This window comes from Notolepis coatsorum (genome assembly GCF_963971535.1).
Source record: "Notolepis coatsorum genome assembly, chromosome: 1".
NCBI classification, from domain to species: Eukaryota; Metazoa; Chordata; class Actinopteri; order Aulopiformes; family Paralepididae; genus Notolepis; species Notolepis coatsorum.
In genome coordinates, this window is record NC_140165.1 from 170,015,393 (window position 1) to 170,037,267 (window position 21,875).

At 42.5% G+C, this 21,875-nt stretch overlaps 1 protein-coding gene across 1 annotated transcript in view; it reads right to left on the minus strand.

The window, feature by feature from the left end:
• LOC311230948 (SAFB-like transcription modulator) overlaps positions 1-16,604 on the minus strand; it is a 59,440-nt gene extending 42,836 nt beyond the window's left edge. The window contains exons 1-3 of the mRNA XM_084317401.1: positions 16,441-16,604; positions 8,834-8,921; positions 4,056-4,105 (exon numbers count right to left, since the gene is read on the minus strand). Coding sequence (XP_084173527.1) covers positions 4,056-4,105; positions 8,834-8,921; positions 16,441-16,575 — 273 coding nt within the window. The 5' untranslated portion in view covers positions 16,576-16,604. The remainder of the gene's footprint in view (positions 1-4,055; positions 4,106-8,833; positions 8,922-16,440) is intronic.
• Between the last annotated feature and the right edge of the window lie 5,271 nt (positions 16,605-21,875).

Here is a 21,875-nt window from a genome sequence, read left to right on the forward strand (position 1 = left end):
CGCACCGAGATCGACTCGTCCATTTCTGGTTTGGTAACTCGCCGATCATCCACCAGGCGGCAGTATTGAAGCGTTGCAGAGTTGTGCAAGCTCCCACTGCATCAGACCAGGCTCCGTGAGGGAATTATGAACAACATGGCGAAAAAATTAAATATGATCTCAATAACGTCGTAAGCCGTGGAATGGCAGAATTAGCATGAACTTGAATCATGTCGTAAGCCGTTTCCGGCGCTGGATGTGTTAAGGTAAACTTTTTTTTTTACCAAATAAATTAGAAGCATGTTTAAATCAGCAATGCCTCCCCTCTCTCTCCTAGCTCTAACCGTCACTGTCAAAATAATGTGCCTGATGTCAAACTGCCTCATTCTGTCAGTTTTTGCATGACTACATCCTTGAGAATAACTGAAAAGTTGGATTATTTTTAGGCTATATATCTTATGCTGATGTATGGTATTTTTGAAGTGATACATTTAAAAAAATAAATAAAAAAACAGCATACCGAACCGAACAGAAAACCGTGACACCAAAACCGTGATACGAACCGAACCGTAGATTTTGTGAACCGTTCCACCCCTAGTGTAGACTACTACTTTTTGCTCTTGGTTAACCACGCCCCCACACTTAAGCCCATACGCCAATCTCTTTGAATGGGGAGTTAACCCCATAACCCCTTAAAGGATAACTCCACTTTTTTTTTTAAATTAGCTTATTTAACATCTTCCCTGGAGTTAGACAAGAAGATGCATACCTTTTTTGTCTCTGTGCGTGCATTTTAGCTTTGGGAATAGACGCTCCGTTAGCATAGCTTAGCTTAGCTTCATCACTGGAAGTGGGGGAGGACAGTAGCCTTACAGTGCCTTACAGTGTATTGCAAGGTCTGACATTGACCAAACTTGATATGCATGACCTTGGTGGGCTCTAGGTCAACTCCTGAAAAGGGGGTCAATGTCAGACCTTGCAATCAAAAGTTAGGGGCGCACTGAAATTATGGCAAGGGTTATTAGCCCCCTAACTTTTGATTGCAAAGTCTGACATTGACCCCCTTTTCAGGAGTTGACCTAGAGCCCACCAAGGTCATGCATATCAAGTTTGGTCAATGTCAGACCTTGCAATACACTGTAAGGCACTGTAAGGCTACTGTCCTCCCCCACTTCCAGTGATGAAGCTAAGCTATGCTAACGGAGCGTCTATTCCCAAAGCTAAAATGCACGCACAGAGACAAAAAAGGTATGCATCTTCTTGTCTAACTCCAGGGAAGATGTTAAATAAGCGAATTTAAAAAAAAAGTGGAGTTATCCTTTAAACCAGTGGATTCTGCTTAGAATAATAAGTGTGTCACAGCTTCAAGGTTCTCAACACTACTCCTCCTTACAATGCAATTTGTCCCCCAGTGATAACGGGGAAGCCATTTTTTTACACTGACCAATCTTCTTCTTATAATTCAAGATTTCAGCCACAGAGTCCCTAGTTATTATGGCAACCACTTGATTCCCCGCCTTTTAGAAGAGGGAAAGGGAAGAACAATCTTCACCAAATCAAATTAATTCAAAAGTTGCTAGTTGCACAGGGACATTTCCAATGCCAATTTGAGTATGCATGTTCCTCCTGGTACACCAGCATCAGTGTCACTGAAGAATAGGCTGCAGAGTGCAGACCGCACAAAATAAATGAGTTACTCATTTTACAGTTACATCCCAGGACTCACCTACAACAGTCTCATTTCGACAGCCTCAAGTGGTTCAGAGTAGATGAGTGAATAACTCAAATCAAACTCGGCATGGTCCACAGGATAGTCAATAATGTTGTTCCAAACTACCTCAGAAATTATTTCACCAAGGTCAGTGACTTACATGGTCACGGCACTAGAGGGAGCCCTACAGATCTAGTCCCAGTCAAATGTAAACGTTGCATTGGGCAAAACTCATTCCTGTACTCGGCAGCAGAGTGGAATAGGCTACCAGCAGATATTCAATTAATAAGTCCCTATTCCTCTTTTAAAGGCAAAGTGAAGAGCTGGATCAGGAGAAGCAGAACATGGGTTTAATTATATTTTGTTAATCTTAGTTGTTTTTATTTATGGATAAGGTATTTTAATAGGTTTTTAGGGGTATGTTTCTTTTTGTATTGTTTTTTATTGTATTTGATGATTTTTTACTGTATTTTATCTCCCTATGTTTTCCTCCCCCCTGCATGGTGGGCACTGGGCACACCCTCGCTTTACCCACAGGCTCTAACAAGTGCATGTTGTATCATGCACTCTCTCATACACCTAGAAGAACACATCCAGGCATACACTCACCAGCACATTTTACTCACAGAAATCTGAAGGACCGCAATGGAAATAAGCTGTAAACTTTGTGTTTTTATCCTTTTGATAATGGTGGGCCTTATATAGTTGTATATATGTTTCATTATCAATAAAGATCTCTAACTATCTATCTACTACATGCTAATAGTTATTCGATTTATGAAATCATAAACATTGTTTGCACATGGGGATTATCTCATTGGAAGGGGAGATTGCTGGATGCTGTGCAACTATATATATATTTAATTGTTTACAACTGTTAGTTAACAGGATTCATTAAGGCCTTCTTTGAAAATTTAGGAGTTACTCGATCAGGGTGTTTACAGGTATCAGCAAGTTCAATTTAAGAACAAGTTTAAGAACTTTCAATGCCAGTTTAATCAAATTGAAGGCAAATTTTGCAATAATGATAATTAGCACCAAACGTTAAAATATAGGCACTCTTCTGAGTAAATAGGCATATCATCAGTCAAATGACAATAACTGTGTCCTTAATGATACTAATCACTACAATAGTCTTACAGCCAGGGTCTGAAATCAACTTTCTGGCTCACCTGCCAAGGGCTCCTGTAGGGCTAATTTTCATAATAGCGTATTGGACTTAGGGATGGGCATTTAAAAAAAAAATACTATTCGATATTCACTGGGAACTAGTTATTTGAAGATCGTTTGAAAGAAAATCGGGCAAATATAATTTCTACCGCATGTGTAAACAATATCTCAAATAATAAAGGAGAATTATTGTGAAATTGCCATTGCCTGTGTTTTGCATTGTTTTAACAGAATGAGGGGTTGTCCACTGAGAAAATGTCAAATATGTGCATTGTGTCTTTTCCGCAGTTTAGCTGTGACAAGAACCCTCCCTTTTGAAACAAGCTATTCAGAATTGCAGTCACAAACTCTGTAGTTAGTGAGACCTTATATGGGCATGTAGGTGCGTGTGAAGAGATCTTGATAAAAATGTGTGTGTACAAGATGGCGGCTCACGAGTAAATCTTCTCTTTTCCTTTTTTTATATTTTTTATATAAATTTTTAGGGCATTTTAGTGCTTTTATTGATAGGACAGTCAGGGCGAGAAATCGGGAGAGAATGGGGGAGGACATGCAACACATGTCCTGGGCTGGATTCGAACACAGGGCGTTGCGATTACGCAGCATACGTATTAACGTGGTGCGCCCCCAAATCTTCTCTTTTCTACCTAAGATTGAACCTAGTTGGACAGTATGGGCTCCTGCACCACTGCTAGATGGTGCACAAGCGGTTCGCTCGTTACAGGCACAGAAACAGCTCATTGAGAACAGGACTGAAACAGAGGTATAGAGGCTGCTAGAATGCAGATTTTTAAGACATGTTTAGATGTTTAGGGACCTCAAAGACCTATATTAACTTGTTGAAAATTACTCAAATATGTCCCTTTAAGCTCACCTAAACATGCTATGCAGGGATATATTTATCATCGTGTTTATATGGTTGCTTTCACCAATGTTTGTTTAATTTCCAGGGACATGGGTGACTCAAAATGGGAACAGATTCATGTCAGGTGAAATGTTTTAGCCTTTTCATTTGTATCAGTTTGTATTTTTGAAGAGGACTTAGAAAATGAGAACAATTAGTGGAAGGTTTAATGGGAAAAGAGTACGGCTTGTGTCCGACAGTGAAACACTGTCCAACCCTCTGTGTAGGAGTGTGTGTTAAGAGGAGACAAGGACAAGAGTGTCATCATTATGAAGAAAATGCCATATTCACCTTGGAAAATGATTCTTCTTCCGTCATGTTGTCAGGATCAATCTTTTTCCCTGGAAAATTATTAAATAATAAGTCATAACAAAAAGACCAATAAACACTACGGTACTCATGACTAGGGCTAGAACGTATACGAATTAGGGGTGTAACGGTACACAGAAGCCACGGTTCGGTACATACGAGTTCGGTAAAACAGGAAAAAAATATTTATAAATGATTACATATAATAATTATTATTAAATATGGAGTAGAGACGTGTACCTCGATCACTCCCTAACTTTTACAACCAACACCTTTATTACCCCACTAGTCTTTTAATTGATTTACATTTTTATTAAGGAATTCGACAATTTAACCTCTTAAGAGGTTAACAACTTTTATCACGGATATGGCGAGCAAACGGACTGCTGGGCAACGTCGGCAACCGACAATGCACAACTGCATTCACCATGTGGTGCTGAGCTAAGCGAAGCTAGCCTGTCAGCTATTAAGCAACTTATTGCAGAACTACTGGAAGATCAATTCAACAAATACTTTGAGTCGTACCGACAATCGGTAACATTTAGTCATTTAGCTGACGGTTTTATCCAAAGCGACTTACAAGTTCTGTACGACAAGTCATCAGGAAGGGCACAAATCTATCAGCGGAGTAACAATGTTCATCAAAGTGTTGAGTGCTACAGTGTAGGTTAGTATATTAGGACATGTGCATGACAATAAGGTTAGTTAGGGTTAGTTTTCAGATAATGGTTGAAGAAGTGAGTCTTTAGTCGACGGTGAAAGATTGGACGGGTTTCGGCGGTCCTAACTGTGGTGGGAAGTTCGTTCCACCATTGTGGGGCAAGGACTGAGAATAGGCGGCTTCTCCTTGATGACCCTCCCGGAGCTCTGATAGGAGTGGGTCTGAGACGGCCAGAGTAGGGGTCTTGAGGGTGTGTAGTTAGAAACCATTGACCGGAGGTAGGCAGGAGTGGTTCCCTTTGCCGCACGGTATGCCAGGTCGAGGGCCATGAAGCGGATTCGTGCGGCAATGGGGAGCCAGTGCAGGTCCCTAAGAAGTGGGGTGACATGGGCTGACTTCGGTAGGTTTGAGATCAGGTGGGCCCGCTGCGTTCTGAATGAGTTGAAGAGGCTTGGTGGCAGTGGCCGGATGGCCAGCAAGCAGTGCGTTGCAGTAGTCGAGGCGGGACTGTTGATTGGACGAGGAGTTGGGTGCGAGCAGAGAAGTTCAACTGGTCGTCGAGGACAACACCAAGGTTCTTGGCGGTCGGGACGCAGTCACAGCTGCATTCTCGACTGTGATGGAAAGGTCGGTCAGGGGGGAGGATTTGGCCGGCAGGTGGAGCAATTCTGTTTTGCTTAGGTTCAGTTTGAGGTGGTTGGTCGTCTTCCAGGCGGAGATGTCGGACAGACAAGCCGAGATCCACTCAGAGACGTGGGAGAGTAGGAGAGGAAGAGTTGAGTATCATCGGCATAGCAATGATACGAGAAGGCATGAGACGTGATAATGTTACCCAGAGATTTAGTGTAGAGGGAGAAGAGAAGGGGTCCAAGGGCCGAGCCCTGGGGGACACCCGTCCGCAGGGGGCGGGTGGCAGACAGGGTCCCTCTCCATGACACTTGGTAGGCGCGGTCATTGAGGTATGATGTCAGCCATGTCAGCGCAGAGCCAGCCACTCCCATTCCTGCGAGGGACGCAAGGAGGATCTGATGGTTGACTGTGTCGAAGGCTGCAGATAGGTCTAGGAGAATCAGGACAGTGGACGGGCCTTTCGCTTTTGCTAAATGAAGTGCCTCTGTGACCGCGATGAAGGCCGTTTCTGTGGAGTGACCAGTCGTGAAGCCTGACTGATTAGGGTCTAGGAGGTAATTCAAGAGAGAATCAGTAAGTTGGTTGGATACAGCACGTTCAAGTGTTTTAGAAAGGAAGGAGAGAAGAGACAGGACATAGTTGCCTATGACGGTGGGGTTCATGGTTGAGATAGAGGCGGCTATTAGGCCAGTGAAGGAGAAAATTTAAATACTTCACGCAGAGTCATCCAGCAATTCTAGGGAGATCGTCATGCTCACAAAGGAAGCTAGCCGAAAGAGCGAACGCTTGCAGCACGTGGAGAGGAACATAGCAGACAAGCAAACAGAGCTGACCAGGATTCAAGCTAGGCTAAATGAGGTCCAGTCTCGGGAAAGACGTTTTAATATAAGAATTGTTGGCGTACCAGATTAGAAGGGAGAGGGTGGGTATTGGTGATAGATTAGAAGGGGGGAGGGGAGGTATTGGTGAACTTGAGTTGAACTTGTGTAGTCACGTTTTTCTGTAGTAGTTGCAATATCCAAAAGTATATTTCCCAAAAAAATTGTATGGCTGAAAAAACACCCTGGGTCCATAGTAGGGATGCACCGATATGAAAATTTGCCACCGATACCGATTGTTCAACTAACACAATCGGCCGATACCGATATTTGTGGCAACAATTTTTTTTTGTAATTTTTCTTTTTTTTTGTAATTTTTATATATATATATATATATATATTTTTTTATGAAACTACTGTATATTTGTGTTACAAATTGTGCTCACCGATATGAACATAGGCCTCTTTACTTACTTAAAAAAAGGAAACATCAAGAAATAGCACTATCTCTCTCCCAGTATGTTCTGCAGGGCTGCACCTAGATACTAGTTCTCCCAGCATGGTCTACCTGCTGGGATGCAGCTAGATACTATTGTCTCAACCAATGAAATTTTGATTGACAGTCGATTCTGCCAATTACGTCACACACCGCTTGCACCCGCCTCTGCTGTTACCACCAATCGGCAAGCGGTATACATGTTTTACTTCGGCTTTTGTCCGCCATTGATTTTGAGTTGAAGAGAGCTTTTCTACAACAACAACAATGGCGGCAGGGCTGACGTTTAGCTTTTAGCTCTGCAGGATGACTTAAATGAGGCATAATGATTTTACTGCAACTAATGTTATAATAAAACAAAGCCTTTCTATACATGTGTCTGATTGAAAACGTTATTAACAGATTGCAGAATGGGTAAAACTCAGGGCTCTGTGAGCAACGGAAGGAACTGAGCTAGTATGAACGCTTGCTACGTTCGGGTAAATAATATGCTGATGTTATTGAACGTGTAACACTAACTATATAACGTTAATGCCACAAAACGAATGCCTTGTTAATCATAAGTAGTAACTTTGATGCAGTAACTTGTGTGTGTGTGTGTGTGTGGGGGGGACTGGGGACGGCGTTGTGCAGGTCACGAGTGAACTCTCTTTTGTCTTGACGCTACACAAATTGATTGATATTTATCGGCTACTGCCATCGGCACATTCGCGCTTATCGGCCGATTGCAGTCAACAAGGCACTTATCGGCCGATACCGATACCCGACCGATACATCGGTGCACCCCTAGTCCATAGCCTGAAGTCTTGTAGTACATGTCTAAATTTCATAGAAATCCGTTCAGAAAGAAAAAAGGAAATAAAAGATTTGATAAAAATATATATATAATTATCTTTTATTAAGTTATACTTAGTTCCACCTAGGTTTACCACGGTAATCAGTGATACCGGTGTCATTCTGTGTTCATCCAGCGAGTTACCGTAATTAATTGCCTACCACCCCCGCCCCCACCTGTGTATGCTTTAAGTTTCAGTTTCACTTCTAGAGTAGATTTAACTTCACGTGAAGCAGAGAAAGACTCTAGAGAAGAGATGACATGTTACACAACAATGGCAGAGGCCCCTGTGCCTCAAATAGATCCGCTATCAACTCTATCTTTAATCTTTCAAAATGTTCAGTTGCTATCGCTATTAGCTCTATCTTTAATTTTTCAAAATGTACAGTTGCTATTGCATGCACTCATCTGTGTTTCACCACACACATGAGTGCATGCTTACCAACTGTCCGTCTGCAACACTACTATCACCAACATCTAAGAAGGGAGATCCCCCCTTGAACGGCCCTTCTAAGGTTTCTCTCCTCCACACTGCCTGTGGAGCTTTTTTCCCTATTGTTAGGTTTTAGTGAGTTTTTCCTTACCTTCGCGTGGGGTATGTCTGGGAGTGTTTGCATTCTTTCATTTATTTGCATTCATCTAAAAAATGTTTGGACCCTATGGTGTTCTTGTTCTGTTCTTGACTTATTGTTATGTTGTCTTCTTGACCTGTTTAAAGAAGACCTGTACGGCCCATGGGGACATTAACGTGTGTTGTCGGGCCCTATAAATAAATTTGATTTGATTTGATTTGATTTATCAATATTTCAGCTCGACTGGAGAGGTCAGCAAAAGTATGTTGTGCGGTTTTTTTCTTCTTCGGATCAGCTGAGTGAAAGTCGCGGGAAAGAAAGTTTGTGTGTGTGTTATTTGGGGAACAAGAAAAGGATGGACATTTTCTGTAATTAATGACCCTGCTGTTACAAAAATATATTTTGGGAAGGGGTGAATTTGGAGTTTTGTACGGATACATACATGTACCGTTACACCCCTAATATATATATATATTTATATACACTGTATAATTTTAAGCTAATAAAAAAAATATTCCACGCAGCAGCATTAAGAATAGAAAATAGACCACTTTGAATGAAATGGAACCATCACATTGTATTACAAGAAATATGTGATACATATGACATTGTAATTTGTACTGAAACTATACCGCCAAATACCGTTCTATCGTCAAAAGTCAGGGGAAATATTGTGATGTGATATTTGGAGAATAAGGCCCAGCCCTACTCATGACCACACAGTCTTATTCAAACAGATCAGACCTACCTTTAGCCTTTGTGTTTTTCTTTGGTGGTGTGTCTGCTGAAAGGTGGATTGCAATGTTTTCTGGATCACCACCTTCATCGTCAAGAGCCTAAAGGAAATAGAACACAGTTTGCTTATCTAAAATATTCCTTCAACTAGTAAGAGAAGATCCAATATTTACCTTGGAAATAAAATAGCAGTAAGCTTGCCAATACCATGCCTTGCATGAGCTCACGTGACACATTTCAGAAAGTGAGGTTAGTCTCTTTGGAATGTCTGGTACAGCCATAGAGATGCATACAGTGTGCACTTTTGAAAAATCCCCCAGGTGAACTTGCTCTCAACGTTTCCCACAACATAAGATAAAATTAAAAAAGAAAAAAAAAATCTCAAAGCTTCGAATTAAAATCGAAGCCCGGCCCCGAAGCTTCGATTGCCAAAAAAAGCTTTGAAGGTCAGCCCTAACTTCTCATAACAGAAACACACCCTCTCATTTTTATTCAGTTACCAAGTAACGTACGTCCACTAAAAGTGCTTGTTTTTGCTACTGAAACAGAGATCTCGCTCAAACAGAAGTCTCACTTGAAATCCTGTGAGAGGTGTGCATGTGTGAGCAGCAGGAAAACAAAACAGTGGAAGGTGGAGCAATTTTTTTTCAAAGAGCACAACATGGGGCACCCTGGTGGTACACTACGTTAACACTTTCAATGCCAGCAGGGGGCGCACGATTTAGTGCTTGAATGCCCACCATCAGGGGAGGAAACTAACTTTTTGGCTTACCAGCCAACTGGCGAGTATCTGATTTTTTTTACCAGCCAAACAGATTTTTTACCAGACAAAAAAAATCGCTAATTGTGATAATTACTTCTTTGTATGTCAAGCCGTGTCAATGTTGTGTATGCATCTGGGTAGGCACACTGTGCCTTTAAGACAGCACGGTGGTCTTACGACAGTGCTGTGAAGTACCGTCAAGTGTTGTGGTAACGTCAGTTGGGTTGGTGTGCTGTTGTGCACAGTGCACTGGTTGAGCTAGCCCCTTTCGTGACTGCGATGTGCAAGCCAGGGGCTTTTGAGCATGAAATAAAATGTCTAACCTTACGTCGTAGTCCGGTGCTTTTTTGGAAACATTATAGTCATAACAGATACACCTAGCTGGCTGCTTTGAGCACACGGGGCTAACGTTAGCTAGCAAGCAGCTATAGCTAAAACGCTAACTAGAAGCTAACCACTGTATACAGTTCCAGTAGACTAACATTACACCTCTGTGATTTAAATGTGTCCTTAGTAACTTATACTCGAGGGTTGTACTAGGGTTGGATGCAGTTCCCCGTTGGTCAGTCTGTCTGTTTTCCATATTCTGCTGTGTTTAACGTTATCTGTTTGCGAGTGCTCCTGATGGCTAGCCTAGTACCGCGGGACTTTTATTATTATATGTCCGCGGGTTGGCCAGTACTGCGCAAACGTTTATTAAACATTATATGTCCGCGGGTGGTCTTGTGCAGTGCTCTCGTGGCACTGTCAACTAAAGCGAACACTCAGAAGACGCGCACCGTTTGCCAGTGCAGTGATTGCAGAATGTTTTTGTATACTCGCCAGCAGGGGAGGAAACTAACTTTTTGGCTTACCAGCCAACTGGCGGGTATCTGATTTTTTTTACCAGCCAAACGTAAAAAATACCAGCATTTGGCCAGTAAAGTGGCCTAATTTCCTCCCCTGCCCACCATCCACTTCAATGTTAGCGTTAATAACGCCTAAACTATGTTTTAAATTATGGCTGTGTCTAATCTGCCCGTCGCTTATCAATGACTCGTTTTCCAGTCAACATTGTCGAAGCAGTTTTTTTATCGGTTCATTTCCGTTTTATAGCATTTTGAAAAGCCCTTGTTTAAGGAAAATATAAATATTCCATGATAATCACCCTTTTCTGGAATATTCTAGAATACACAAAAACGTTGTCATTTTTCGGCCTATTTATGAAACGTTTTCAAATAAACGCTAGATTATCGATAGTATATGTGTACGTATGCACGCTATATAGGCGATCTGAAAAATCGATTCTCTGATTTCCTCAAAGCGATAGCGCACACACATAGGGCAAACGCTGAGATCTCAGCGAATACAACTCTGATTATCCCAAGACTTGTAAAATAGATTCCTTACCTCAGATCAGATGTTCTCCAAAAAGAACATTCCAATTCCTGATCGCCATTCCAAAAATCTCGCTTTTATTGATCCAACGCTACATATTGTACACATGTATTCCACGCTGTTCTGAGGCTCCACAATGAATCCAATCGGCTCGGGTTACATGCCCGAGAAGTAAAATGTGGATTCCGGATTCTTCTTTTCTCATCCATTTTCATTGAGTCCATCTGGGAGACGATAGGGGCGGTTTTTTCACATCTGAGCTCCTACAGGGGCTGCATACCAAAGGGAGACTCGGTTGATGAAATATGAATTCACGCTAATTGTCGTGGTGGGCATGCAGGCATTGGGCTGATAAAACGTCTTATCACGTGGTGGGCACTGAAAGTGTTAAAGAGACATACGATCGCAACGTCCGGGGTTCGAATCCGGCCCAGGACATGTGTTCCCCCATTTCTTCACCCAATTTTCTCTCTCAGACTGCCCTGTCCATAACAAAGCAGAAATACCCAAAAACAAATATCTTGAAAAGAGCACAACATTGATTACAAGAGTCGAGTTCGAGTTGTCTTAAGCTCTCAAAGTGCACGAGATTCATCCATCGACACCAGCCTGATTGCCTGCGGCAAGTAAAATAAATATCTGGCAAAAAGGTGTTTTCCTTCTAGTTGCCAGAACAGGCAAGTGGGGTTTATCTGTACGTAAGAGTTGTTGATGAGATCATCCTATTGTCACCCCAGGGTTTCCCATTAATTACCTAGACTGTGGCGGCTATTTTTTTTAAATATAAAGTTTGCCAATAGGGATGCATCAGTGGTATTGGCAGTGGTAGTAGTCGTAATAGTAGTAGTCGTTTGGTTCCCAAACCTCTCCTCGAGACACCCCAGCCGTTCCATGCATTTGTTAAATTCCACCACCAGCACACCTGATTCAACTAATAAAAGGCTAGTTAAGTTGAATCAGGTGTGCTGGTGATGGAATTTAACAAATACATTGAACGGCTGGGGTGCTTCGAGGAGAGGATTGGAAAGCACTAGTCGACGATTTTGTGTTTTGAGCACAAAGTTCATCATAGATCTAGCCTCTTTATTTTGCTCTCAAAGTGCACCAGATTGATGCATTTAACTTTAAAATGTAGGGGGGGGTGCGGCTACGTGGTGCAGTGGGCAAGGCGCTCACCGCGAATACTGGAGACGCTGGGTTCGCCTGTTCGAACCCAGCATTCCACATTGCTTTCAGTTTAGCTGGTCGTCCGTACTAATACACATTGGCAGTATTAGGGGGTGGGAAACTGATGGGTGAGGATCGGGCGAACGGAGGGTCGGAGGTTCACCCCCCATAGTCTCTGAAAATCCTGTGGGAAACACTGCACCCTGCGAGATTGCGAATAGCCAATGCTATCGCTCATATCTCTTCTCCTCCATCACTCTTTCCCCCTCTCTCCATCTCCCATTTTCTCATGTGGACTGGGTTGACAGCGACACAAGAGTCTTAGGCTGTTGAACATGATTTCTCCTGTGGATTGTGTTGACTATTACTAATACATCAGTTGGTCAGATCATTGAATTTCTTTATTGTAGCACAACAAATACTTGATTGCGTGATGATGTGATCTGACTGGACTGTCAAAACTTCAACCGCAAGAGACTTGGGCTGGAGGAGGTGAGAGAGAGTGTGTGCCGTTGTAGAGACATCCACTGCAACAGCATTAGAGACCGGTGGAATGAAACTTGGTGCACTGCAGTCAGTCCAAAACTGTCAAAACTAGGGTTGCAAATTGTAAGCACATTCCTTACTCGATCATTGATAACATTAACGATAACGATCAATCAATTGTAACAAAATACCCAATTTACCAAACAATAGCAAATGTAGGTTTCCTCAATCAAAAGGTTTATTTCCGCAGCAGCGATATATTTCATTCTCGCAACATTGCATGGCATATGAACAGAAATGTAGAGGCCTAGACATATTAAGCAGGTGAGCTAAAAAAAAGAAGTCACTCACCATTAAAAAAAAGTCAAAAGCCTGTATTTAACAAATTCTAAAATGTTCTAAACACGGTTTTATATTAACAAACCTCTCAAGTAGAACATGACCTGTACTTGCCCAATGTGCTTTTGAGACTTTAGTGTCAACCCCTGCGACTGATGCATTTCATTTTAAAATGTCCAAGATTTTCTTCCAGTGGATGTGGAGCATTCCCCAGACCCCAGGGTCCGATGTCCACCAACCACAGTCTCACAAAATCCTGTGGGGGAAAACTGTGTTCTCTACAACATGTATACTTCGGGGCGATTGACTGTTCTTATGTGAATACCGTCCACCACCTAGTGGTTCTGATTTGTTCTGTAATAAGGTTACAGCACAGCAGTGACACTAATGGGATGACAGAGCACTCTGGGATATTTTAAATGGAGAAATACACAACACAAAAAACGGTGGCAACAACAAAACGAATTGCTACAAAACAAACATTCAGAAAAGGTTATTAAATGTGATGTTATTTTATGTCGAGTCAAATGATAAGACTGCATTTTGAGGTGAAATGTGAGTTTTAAAGATCTCTATGGTGAGTGAGTAGTTGCCATGGTAGCTAAGGACTCACTCAGAAACCACTGGATGGAGCAGTGTAGAAGATCTTGTGAGCAGACTTCTCTTGAGACTTTGGCTTTAGATTAAAGATATGTCTATATTACTATGCGATCAAAGTGTAGCACACAAGCTTGGCACAATACCACTTACCCACCAGAGGTGTACCTCTCCTGCTGACTTGTACACAATTTGCAAATCACTTTGGATAAAAGCGTCTGCTAAATGACCAAATGTAAATGCAGATCCCCTCACTAAGGCTATGGTTAGACTAGTGTATTCCTGGCGTTTTTTTATACGTTTTTGAGACGTTTGATGTCCTATCTACACAGAAATGCGTTTTTTTGTGGATACGGCTGAAACGCAAAATTGTGTTTGCGTTTGGAGATACGCAAAAAAAACGCTTCGACAACAGCGTGTAGTCAGCACGGAGCAGTTGTTGCGAAAACGCCCATGCGCAGTAGATACCATCTGCGTGCCCTTCCGGTGACAACAGTGTGTGTGTTTGGGACAGAGCTCCATGTCCCAAATAGCTTCAGCTACCATGTGTTGTCAAGTTATTGTTATAAGGACCCCAGTCCAAGCTACAACAGTCTGCATTCCCTTAACAATTGTTTGTATTGAGCCGTATTGTATTGTACCCATATGCAATATGTTAAATAAAGTTTACATCCATTCATTCTGCTAGCATTACCGATTGCATGAGCAGCTGGCTAACGTGAGCTATCAGGATGCAGACCCTGTTAGCTCAGAGTTCCTCTTTCAACTTAACAAGCATTAAACAAAATGGCCCAGTCATCTATTCACCTTTGTTTAATACACACAGCGTTGTCTCTAATGTTATCTAACTACTGATAGCTCACGATATCATCAGTTTGTGCTGGCTAAGTAGCGTGAGCTAACGTTAGCTTCTAGCCACAATGCTATATTGTTATAATGGCATACTCCATTGACGTTAGCATGCAGCTAACAGTGCTACAGATCGTTTTTTAGACTAAACTATCCGCTCTTGGTGGTCACTTGTGTTGATGTTAGTTTTGTTTCATCAACAAATGACAGGCAGAACACACAGTGAATGTATCCGTTTTGTTTATTGCACTTTTATTAGGCTTTGCTGAAAAATTATTGCTGCATTGAGTAGATAGGCAAGATGGTGGCGCGGCATAGGCGCCTGCCTTATTGAACATTTTCTTTGCTGGAGCTTCCACCAGGAAGTGTATTGGCACATTCGTTCTGATTGGTTGAAATTGCCTTCATGTTCGCCACCTACTGCCACCTACTGCTTTGGCAGTGTACTACATCAGTGTGCTCGGCTGACAAAAACGAAAAAAAAAACGAAAGTGTGACTCGAGGCGCATGACGTCGCGGCGATACGCGGCGATACGTATAAGAAAACAATACGAAATGATACGAAAGGTGTAACCGCAGCCTAAGTGGCAGTGTTGCCGAAAACGCAGTGTACTTCCAACCACCACTGAATCTCAAATGAGGAAGAAGCAGTGTTGTCTTCTGGGTAGAAAACGTAGCTTTTTCTGAACGTGCCTCTAATGGCACGGTAGCTGTGAAGCTTTGGCTGTGTTGTGTAGACAGGGTGCACACTGTAATGGTTATCTCTCTTCTTCTTCTTAGTTTGATTTATTGGCGGTTGGCATTACCGCCACCTCCTCTAGCTTGACACGATCGTAACTTTACATTACCGCCATCTTCTGGCCCCCTTTACCTCCCACACTATCCATTCTGCGTTCACCATCCTGGAGTGCAGCTAACGCTGCTTCCCCCTGACTGATTCCCCCTCCACGATACATGCTTCGCCTCCCGTGGCCTGACTCTGAACTACACGCTCACTCACACCCCCCTTCTCTAACTCTACTTGATCAGCCACCCTCTTTAACTCCCTTATAACATCCTCCACTGTCAACCCCTTCATACCCAAGTGTCCCACTGCTGCTTGAACTACCAACTTGGTCCTATCTGTCCTACCACTAACCATCGCTGTTGTAATCACTACTCCTGCCACAAAGGCCACTATATCCAACTTCTCCCCCCACACCCTCCTTTTCTCCTCCTGTACTTCCTCTACTGTCAGATGCCCTTTCCTTCCTAAAACCCTGTTCCCTATCTTGCTTTCCCTGATCCTCCTGCACTATCCTCACTGCCAATGGTTAGCTCTAATCTCTTGAGCACAGGTATCTGCCAATATGATGGTGTTTTGCGTAGCGGTGCAACCAAAGACACGATAGGTAGAAACGGCTATAGCTTGTAGAAATGAAAAGCACTGAAACGCTTGGTGAAGTTCCTGGTGGAGATATTTTGGCAGATGGCTACTGAATGTATAATGAATGATGGAGCAGAGCTGGGTAACATAAAATAACCGAAGCAGCACGTTGCGTTTTGGAGGCATGACAACCTCGACGTCGCAACGGCTTTATGAATGGCCGCCATTTCAGACCAGTCAGAGCCATTTCTTATCTTCCGGTATGACCGATAATGTTGTAGCAAATCCATTCTGAACAACTTTACCACCTAACGTCGGCTAGCATTGCTTGCCGATACATTTATGGATACACGTCGAACGTTATTCGCTTAAATAACGTCGAATTGTTGCAAGTATAGATAATGTAAGAACAAAGGCTAGCTAACGTTAGCTAGCGTTAGCTAGCGAAACAGCACTAAGTTAAATTAGACGTACTTTATATTTTCTATAAGGTAAATATAAAGTAACGTATAAGGTAACGTTAAGCAACTAAAATGGAACACTAGCTAACCCGACTGAACCAAAAGCTTTCCAGGTTGTAGCTAGCGATACATTGGTTACCAACTAGGAAATACTCTGAGCCCATCCAATACTGGTTTGCACATTTAATGTTAAATGGAGCGTGGTTTATATTCACCTGTTTAAGTCTGGCGAGGAGAACATTTTTAACACCAGATATATCCAAGTTTCTTCGCTTGAGCTCAGATTTAAGATCAATTACTCGTAAATCGACGATTTTCTTGGACTCCGTGGAAATGGCATCCGACGCCATTTTACCTCTCGAATGTTTGTTGTGTGTGTCTGCCCACTGGCACTGATGTGTGTGTGTGTGCGCGGCCGTATGCGTGTATATTTTCCGCTTTGTTCTTTTTTTCCCTATCCGCATTTCTGGCAAGACGCTCTCTGATTGGCCGATGCCTGTTTCTACTGGTTAAGCTTGGGCACTCTTTTTCGAAGTTGGTTAAGGTTAGAGTTTGTAGAGCGTGACGGCAAGTTCTTTCGACGGTTAAGCTTAGGCACTCTTTCGAAGTTGGTTAAGGTTAGAGTTTGTCTTAGAGCATGGTGATAGAACGCCAGGTAGTTTGCAGGCTTTTCGACGCGGAAATGGGCAAAGACACAGCTCGTCACGCGATTGGGTAAACATGTCAGTGGCCAATCAGAGAGCGTCTGCCAGAAATGCGGCTAGGAAAAAAAATAACGCATATTTTCCCTAACGCACTTTCACTTCCGCGTTCGGGTTCCGCGATCTGATTGGCCACTGACGTCGTTCTTCCTCTATGCCAGATTTAGCGCGTTTGGTGCATTGCTGAATCTTTTGATTGATTGATTGAAAACGTTATTAACAGATTGCAGAATGGGCACAATACAGTACAGCTAAATACACACAATTGTTAAGGGGATGCAGACCAGAGAAAGACTTTCGTCTTGTTTACATCAGGGTCCCCCATTTTCAATTCATCAGGACTGATTGAATTGATTGATTGATTGAAAAGTTTATTAACAGATTGCAGAATGGGTACAGTACAGTACAGCTCAATACATACAATTGTTAAGAGGATGCAGACCTGAGAAAGACTTTCGTCTTGTTTCCATCAGGGTCCTCCATTTTCAATTCATCATATGACACACACGACATTACTGCTACATTTATACATTTATGACATACCAGATTTCCAAATACAGTACTGTTTGTGATACTAAAAAAAATCAGAAAAAGAGTGTATATACATTTGACATAGAAACTGTGCATTGGGGGAGGTTGGGTAGGTGGGGTGGGGCTGTACATTGGAGGTGGGGGGGGGGGGGGGTTGGGTAGGGGGGGGACACACTGTACATTGGAATACTGACCTACATTTGACATAGAAACTGTACATTGGAGGAGGTTGGGTAGGTGGGGTGGGGCTGTACATTGGAGGTGGGGGGGGGGGGGGGGTTGGGTACATTGGAATACTGACAAAGCCATGCTTGGTCTTTATTGTACAACTGGGTTATGACATTTGTAGGGGCCAGTTTTGAATTGCAGTCTCCCGTAGGTGTTCTTTGAGAGTGTTTTTGAAGGTGGGTAGTGATTCACATTCCTTTACAGCTTTGGGTAGGGCGTTCCACATTGTTGTGGCATAATTGCGAAACGTGTTTAGTCCCTTGTTTGAGCCGAATCTGGGTTTTACATGATTTGTGGAGCTCCCTCTGGTGTTGTGATCGTGGTATTCACTGACCTTTGGGAAGTATTTTGACATGTACATGGGTACCTTGGTCGTGTAGTGTATCTTGTAGACCAGGCCCATTGCAAGTTGCTGTACTCTGTCGTCTACTCTAAGCCATCCTAGGTTGGCAAAGTGTGCAGGGGTGAGGTGGGTTCTAGGAGTAAGGTGAAGCAGTAGTCTGACCAGTTTGTTTTGAGATGTTTGTAATTTGGTTTTTAGTGCCTTTGAGGTGCTTTGGTACCATGAGGTCCAAGCATAGTCGTAGTACCCTTGAATGAGTGCTCCTGCCAGAGTCTTCAGGGTATTCTTGTTTACCAGGGAGGAGATCCGGTACAAGAATCGAGTTCGTTGATTGACTTTTTTTATTACATTGGATGCCATTTTGTCACAGGAAAGATTAGCCTCTAGGATGGAACCCAGGTAGGACATATATGACATACATGACATACAGATATACAGTACTGCTACACCTATACATTTATGACAAACCAGATTTGCAAATACAGTACTGTTTGTGATACAAAAAGAGTCCAGAAAAGAGTATATACATTTGATGTAAAAACTGTAGGGGAGACCGGGGCACAGTGGATCAGAAATCTTATATTTCAGCTTTTTTCCTGGCTTGATAACAGCATGGTTCTGGTCTATTGTGGAATTGATAGCAGAATATGTTCTCTATAAAACATGTCTATCATATCCTGCCAACTGCCAAATATGAGATGCTGAGATGGGGTTGAATGTAAAAATATATTTGATCCACTGTGCCCCAGTAACGGGGTACAGTGGATCGCTACCTGGGGCACTGTGAATCAGTACAGATATGATACATAATTTTTTCACAAACAGCATCTTTATTGTGTGAACGAAGCAAAACTTTCATGTACAAATAAGACATGTCAACAATAGACATATCAACCACACCAACAGTTGAAAATACTGAAACAATATGAAATGTTTTGCTATACTAGTAGCCTATAAAACCCAGCGTAGTGCTGGGAACTTTCGCACACGCATCTGACACATCCTGTACATTTGGGAAAATGAATGTGAATGATACATCGTGGTCTCTGACTTCTGTCTGTCCATATTTACTGATGTACAAAGGACCCCTCCTGGCTACATTCCTATCTGTGAACAAGATAATCACGGCAACACCTAACATTGTATTATTTTCATGGTTATAATGAAAAAAATGCACTCCTAAAATTCACATAAACTCCTTGGAATTTGGCATTGATATTTACTTTGTGTAAACATACTATTATCATCCTATTCGCATACCGTTCACTAGTCTCATCGGCCGACAACTCTAAAGTGTAGACAACATTTAGTCATTCCGCCACATTTAGCCAAATCTTGGACCACTATTCCAATCCTCCCGCGGTTAATTTGCACCATGTACATCGTGAGTATTGAGTAATACCTCAAACCGACAGGTGACGTCGTGCCAAGGTCTGGCCGTGTGAGCGCGCATGTAGTCGGCGGCGGAGCATTGTCGTTATTGATTGATTGATTGATTGAAAACTTTAACAGATTGCTGAATGGGTACAAATTGTACTCGAGTTGAGGGGGGATGGCATCCCCCCTGAAATAAAAATGGACAATATCATCCCCCTTCTAAAACGGCCACCCCCCCTTCCCATCCCTTCCATCCCTTATGTAATTTTATCAATGAACATGGTATTACTTTACTGCTATTTCAACATTCAGTTTTGCGCATATTGAAAATATTGCTGTTAACAGAACTCAGCTATAGGGCGACAATAATGTGGTCAAGAGGCAAGTTTCTATCTTGAGCCTGAACTGGCGTGACTTGTCTTTATTCACATGGTAAGCAGCAGTAACACAAGTCTTCTCTCTCTGAGAGACATTGGGGGAGAGAACGAAATGGGTGTATACCTTTGCTTTTATAGTTGCCATAAGGTAGACTACCTGGGTGGCTCCGCCTAGAGCGCCCTCCAGTGGGAACAGATATATGCAACTAGGCAATCACAGGTGGAGACAATTATATATGCAAGTAAACAGTTACTAGTGTAAACAGCCATATGTACAGTTAGACAGTTACTAACAATCCTACACAGAGCCTCTTATCTCAACACTCCCACTTAGGTTTGCATTAGCATACTGGCTGACTTCTGGGAAAAACATTTAACAAAGGAAATAATATATAAACCCAAAAACATCCATAGGGTATGACAGTCAATATCTTCACATTAAACATGACCTTTACAAATCCCTTCAATTTTAATATGAAAACAGGCTCCCTCATAGTATCTATTACTCTATCGTCCGTTGGACAGTAAACCGGTGTCATTCTTTCTTATCTGATGGCATACCTGATGAGATGATATTATTTATAATGACATGTTTACATCTATATTGACACCTTAGGTTCCTAGTAATCACAATGGTCCCCTGGTTGTCCTTATAAACAACAGTCTCCATATATACACAATGTTCATAATTTTAAACGGTTTTGACAGAACGCCCATTCTTCAAAAACACCATATTTGGTATAGAGGATACATTTCAATTACCTACTGCATTTTGAACAATACATTCATAACCTTATCTTCGTCACTTCGAGCAGTTGCTCTAGATAAACACATTTTTGCATTGTCATAGAAACATATACTCAGCTTCACAGGCTGATAGTATCCCTGTAGACCCTAAGCCCTTCGCCCTTTGTTGTCTTTTCTGAAACACTGCTGTCCGTCTGCAGCACCTCTGGGATAACGAAAAACATATTTTTGGCGTAGTTTAATTATTCTCTGTGGGGTCAACAAACATACTCCGACACTCTTACTCACTACAGAACATAGGTCAGGGCGAGTACAGGTTGTCCAACAGAATGAAGCTACCCACAGTTTATCTATACATTTCTTACTTTAGTCAAAAACATCTCAGGACCTTTCCCCACATATCTCTTCTGGGATATTTTTACACAGTTGGCAGACTGTTCGAAGTCCATACCTATAAAATGGTTTAACCTGCCTAGGTCTTTCTTTTGTGGCCTGGAACGATGATCAAATCCTCCACTTCTGTATTTTTAAACATTGAATCACCTCTGTACTTTAACATTGTAAACCACCCACCTTTGTACTTAAACATGGGATTAAACATAAGATCCATTTCAGTATTTTAAACCTGGTAACTCATCCACCTCTGTACTTAAACATGGGACCAAACATATGGCTCAATTCTTCAGCATTCAATACATTTTCTATGAACCATACTTTGTATTTACCGTGGTCTTCAATACCCTCGTGGATCGAATACAACCATTTCCCTCCCACTGTCTGTCTGCCCTCTTTGGGGGACAATGTGGCCTCCTTAAAGGTTGGGTTTATCCCACTGGCTACCCTGTAGTAGTACTCAACGGGGGTAGGTGTACTGTCCTCCTCGTCACTCCCTTTCCTGGCATAGTCTGGCAGATATTCTGGGGGTTTGTGTTCCCTTGGGGGATACTTCCCACTGCTTGAGGGGCTCGACGTCACCCTCAGGTGCTTCTCGTCATCGCCCTCTGGGGGTTGCTGACTGTCTGTCTGCGCAACTGTACTAAGTACACTGGGGTGATGTGTTTCTATTTCTACACACCTTGTTCTGGAGTCCAGCTCTGGCTCCTCTGTCTGTGTCTCGCCCTCACAGGTTGCCTTCGTGACAAACTTGACTAGCATGTGTTTCTGCACTATCCCTTTACCGGGATGATAAACTAGGAGAGCAGGACTTCCCCTGTCGTGTCCTACGAAAAATCCTTTTACATCCTTGGACTTGGGTTTTCCCCTGTCCTGCAGGTACACATAACACACTGATCCAAATCGGTGCATTCTGGCTAGATTACACTTCTTTCCTGTCAGCGCTGTATACG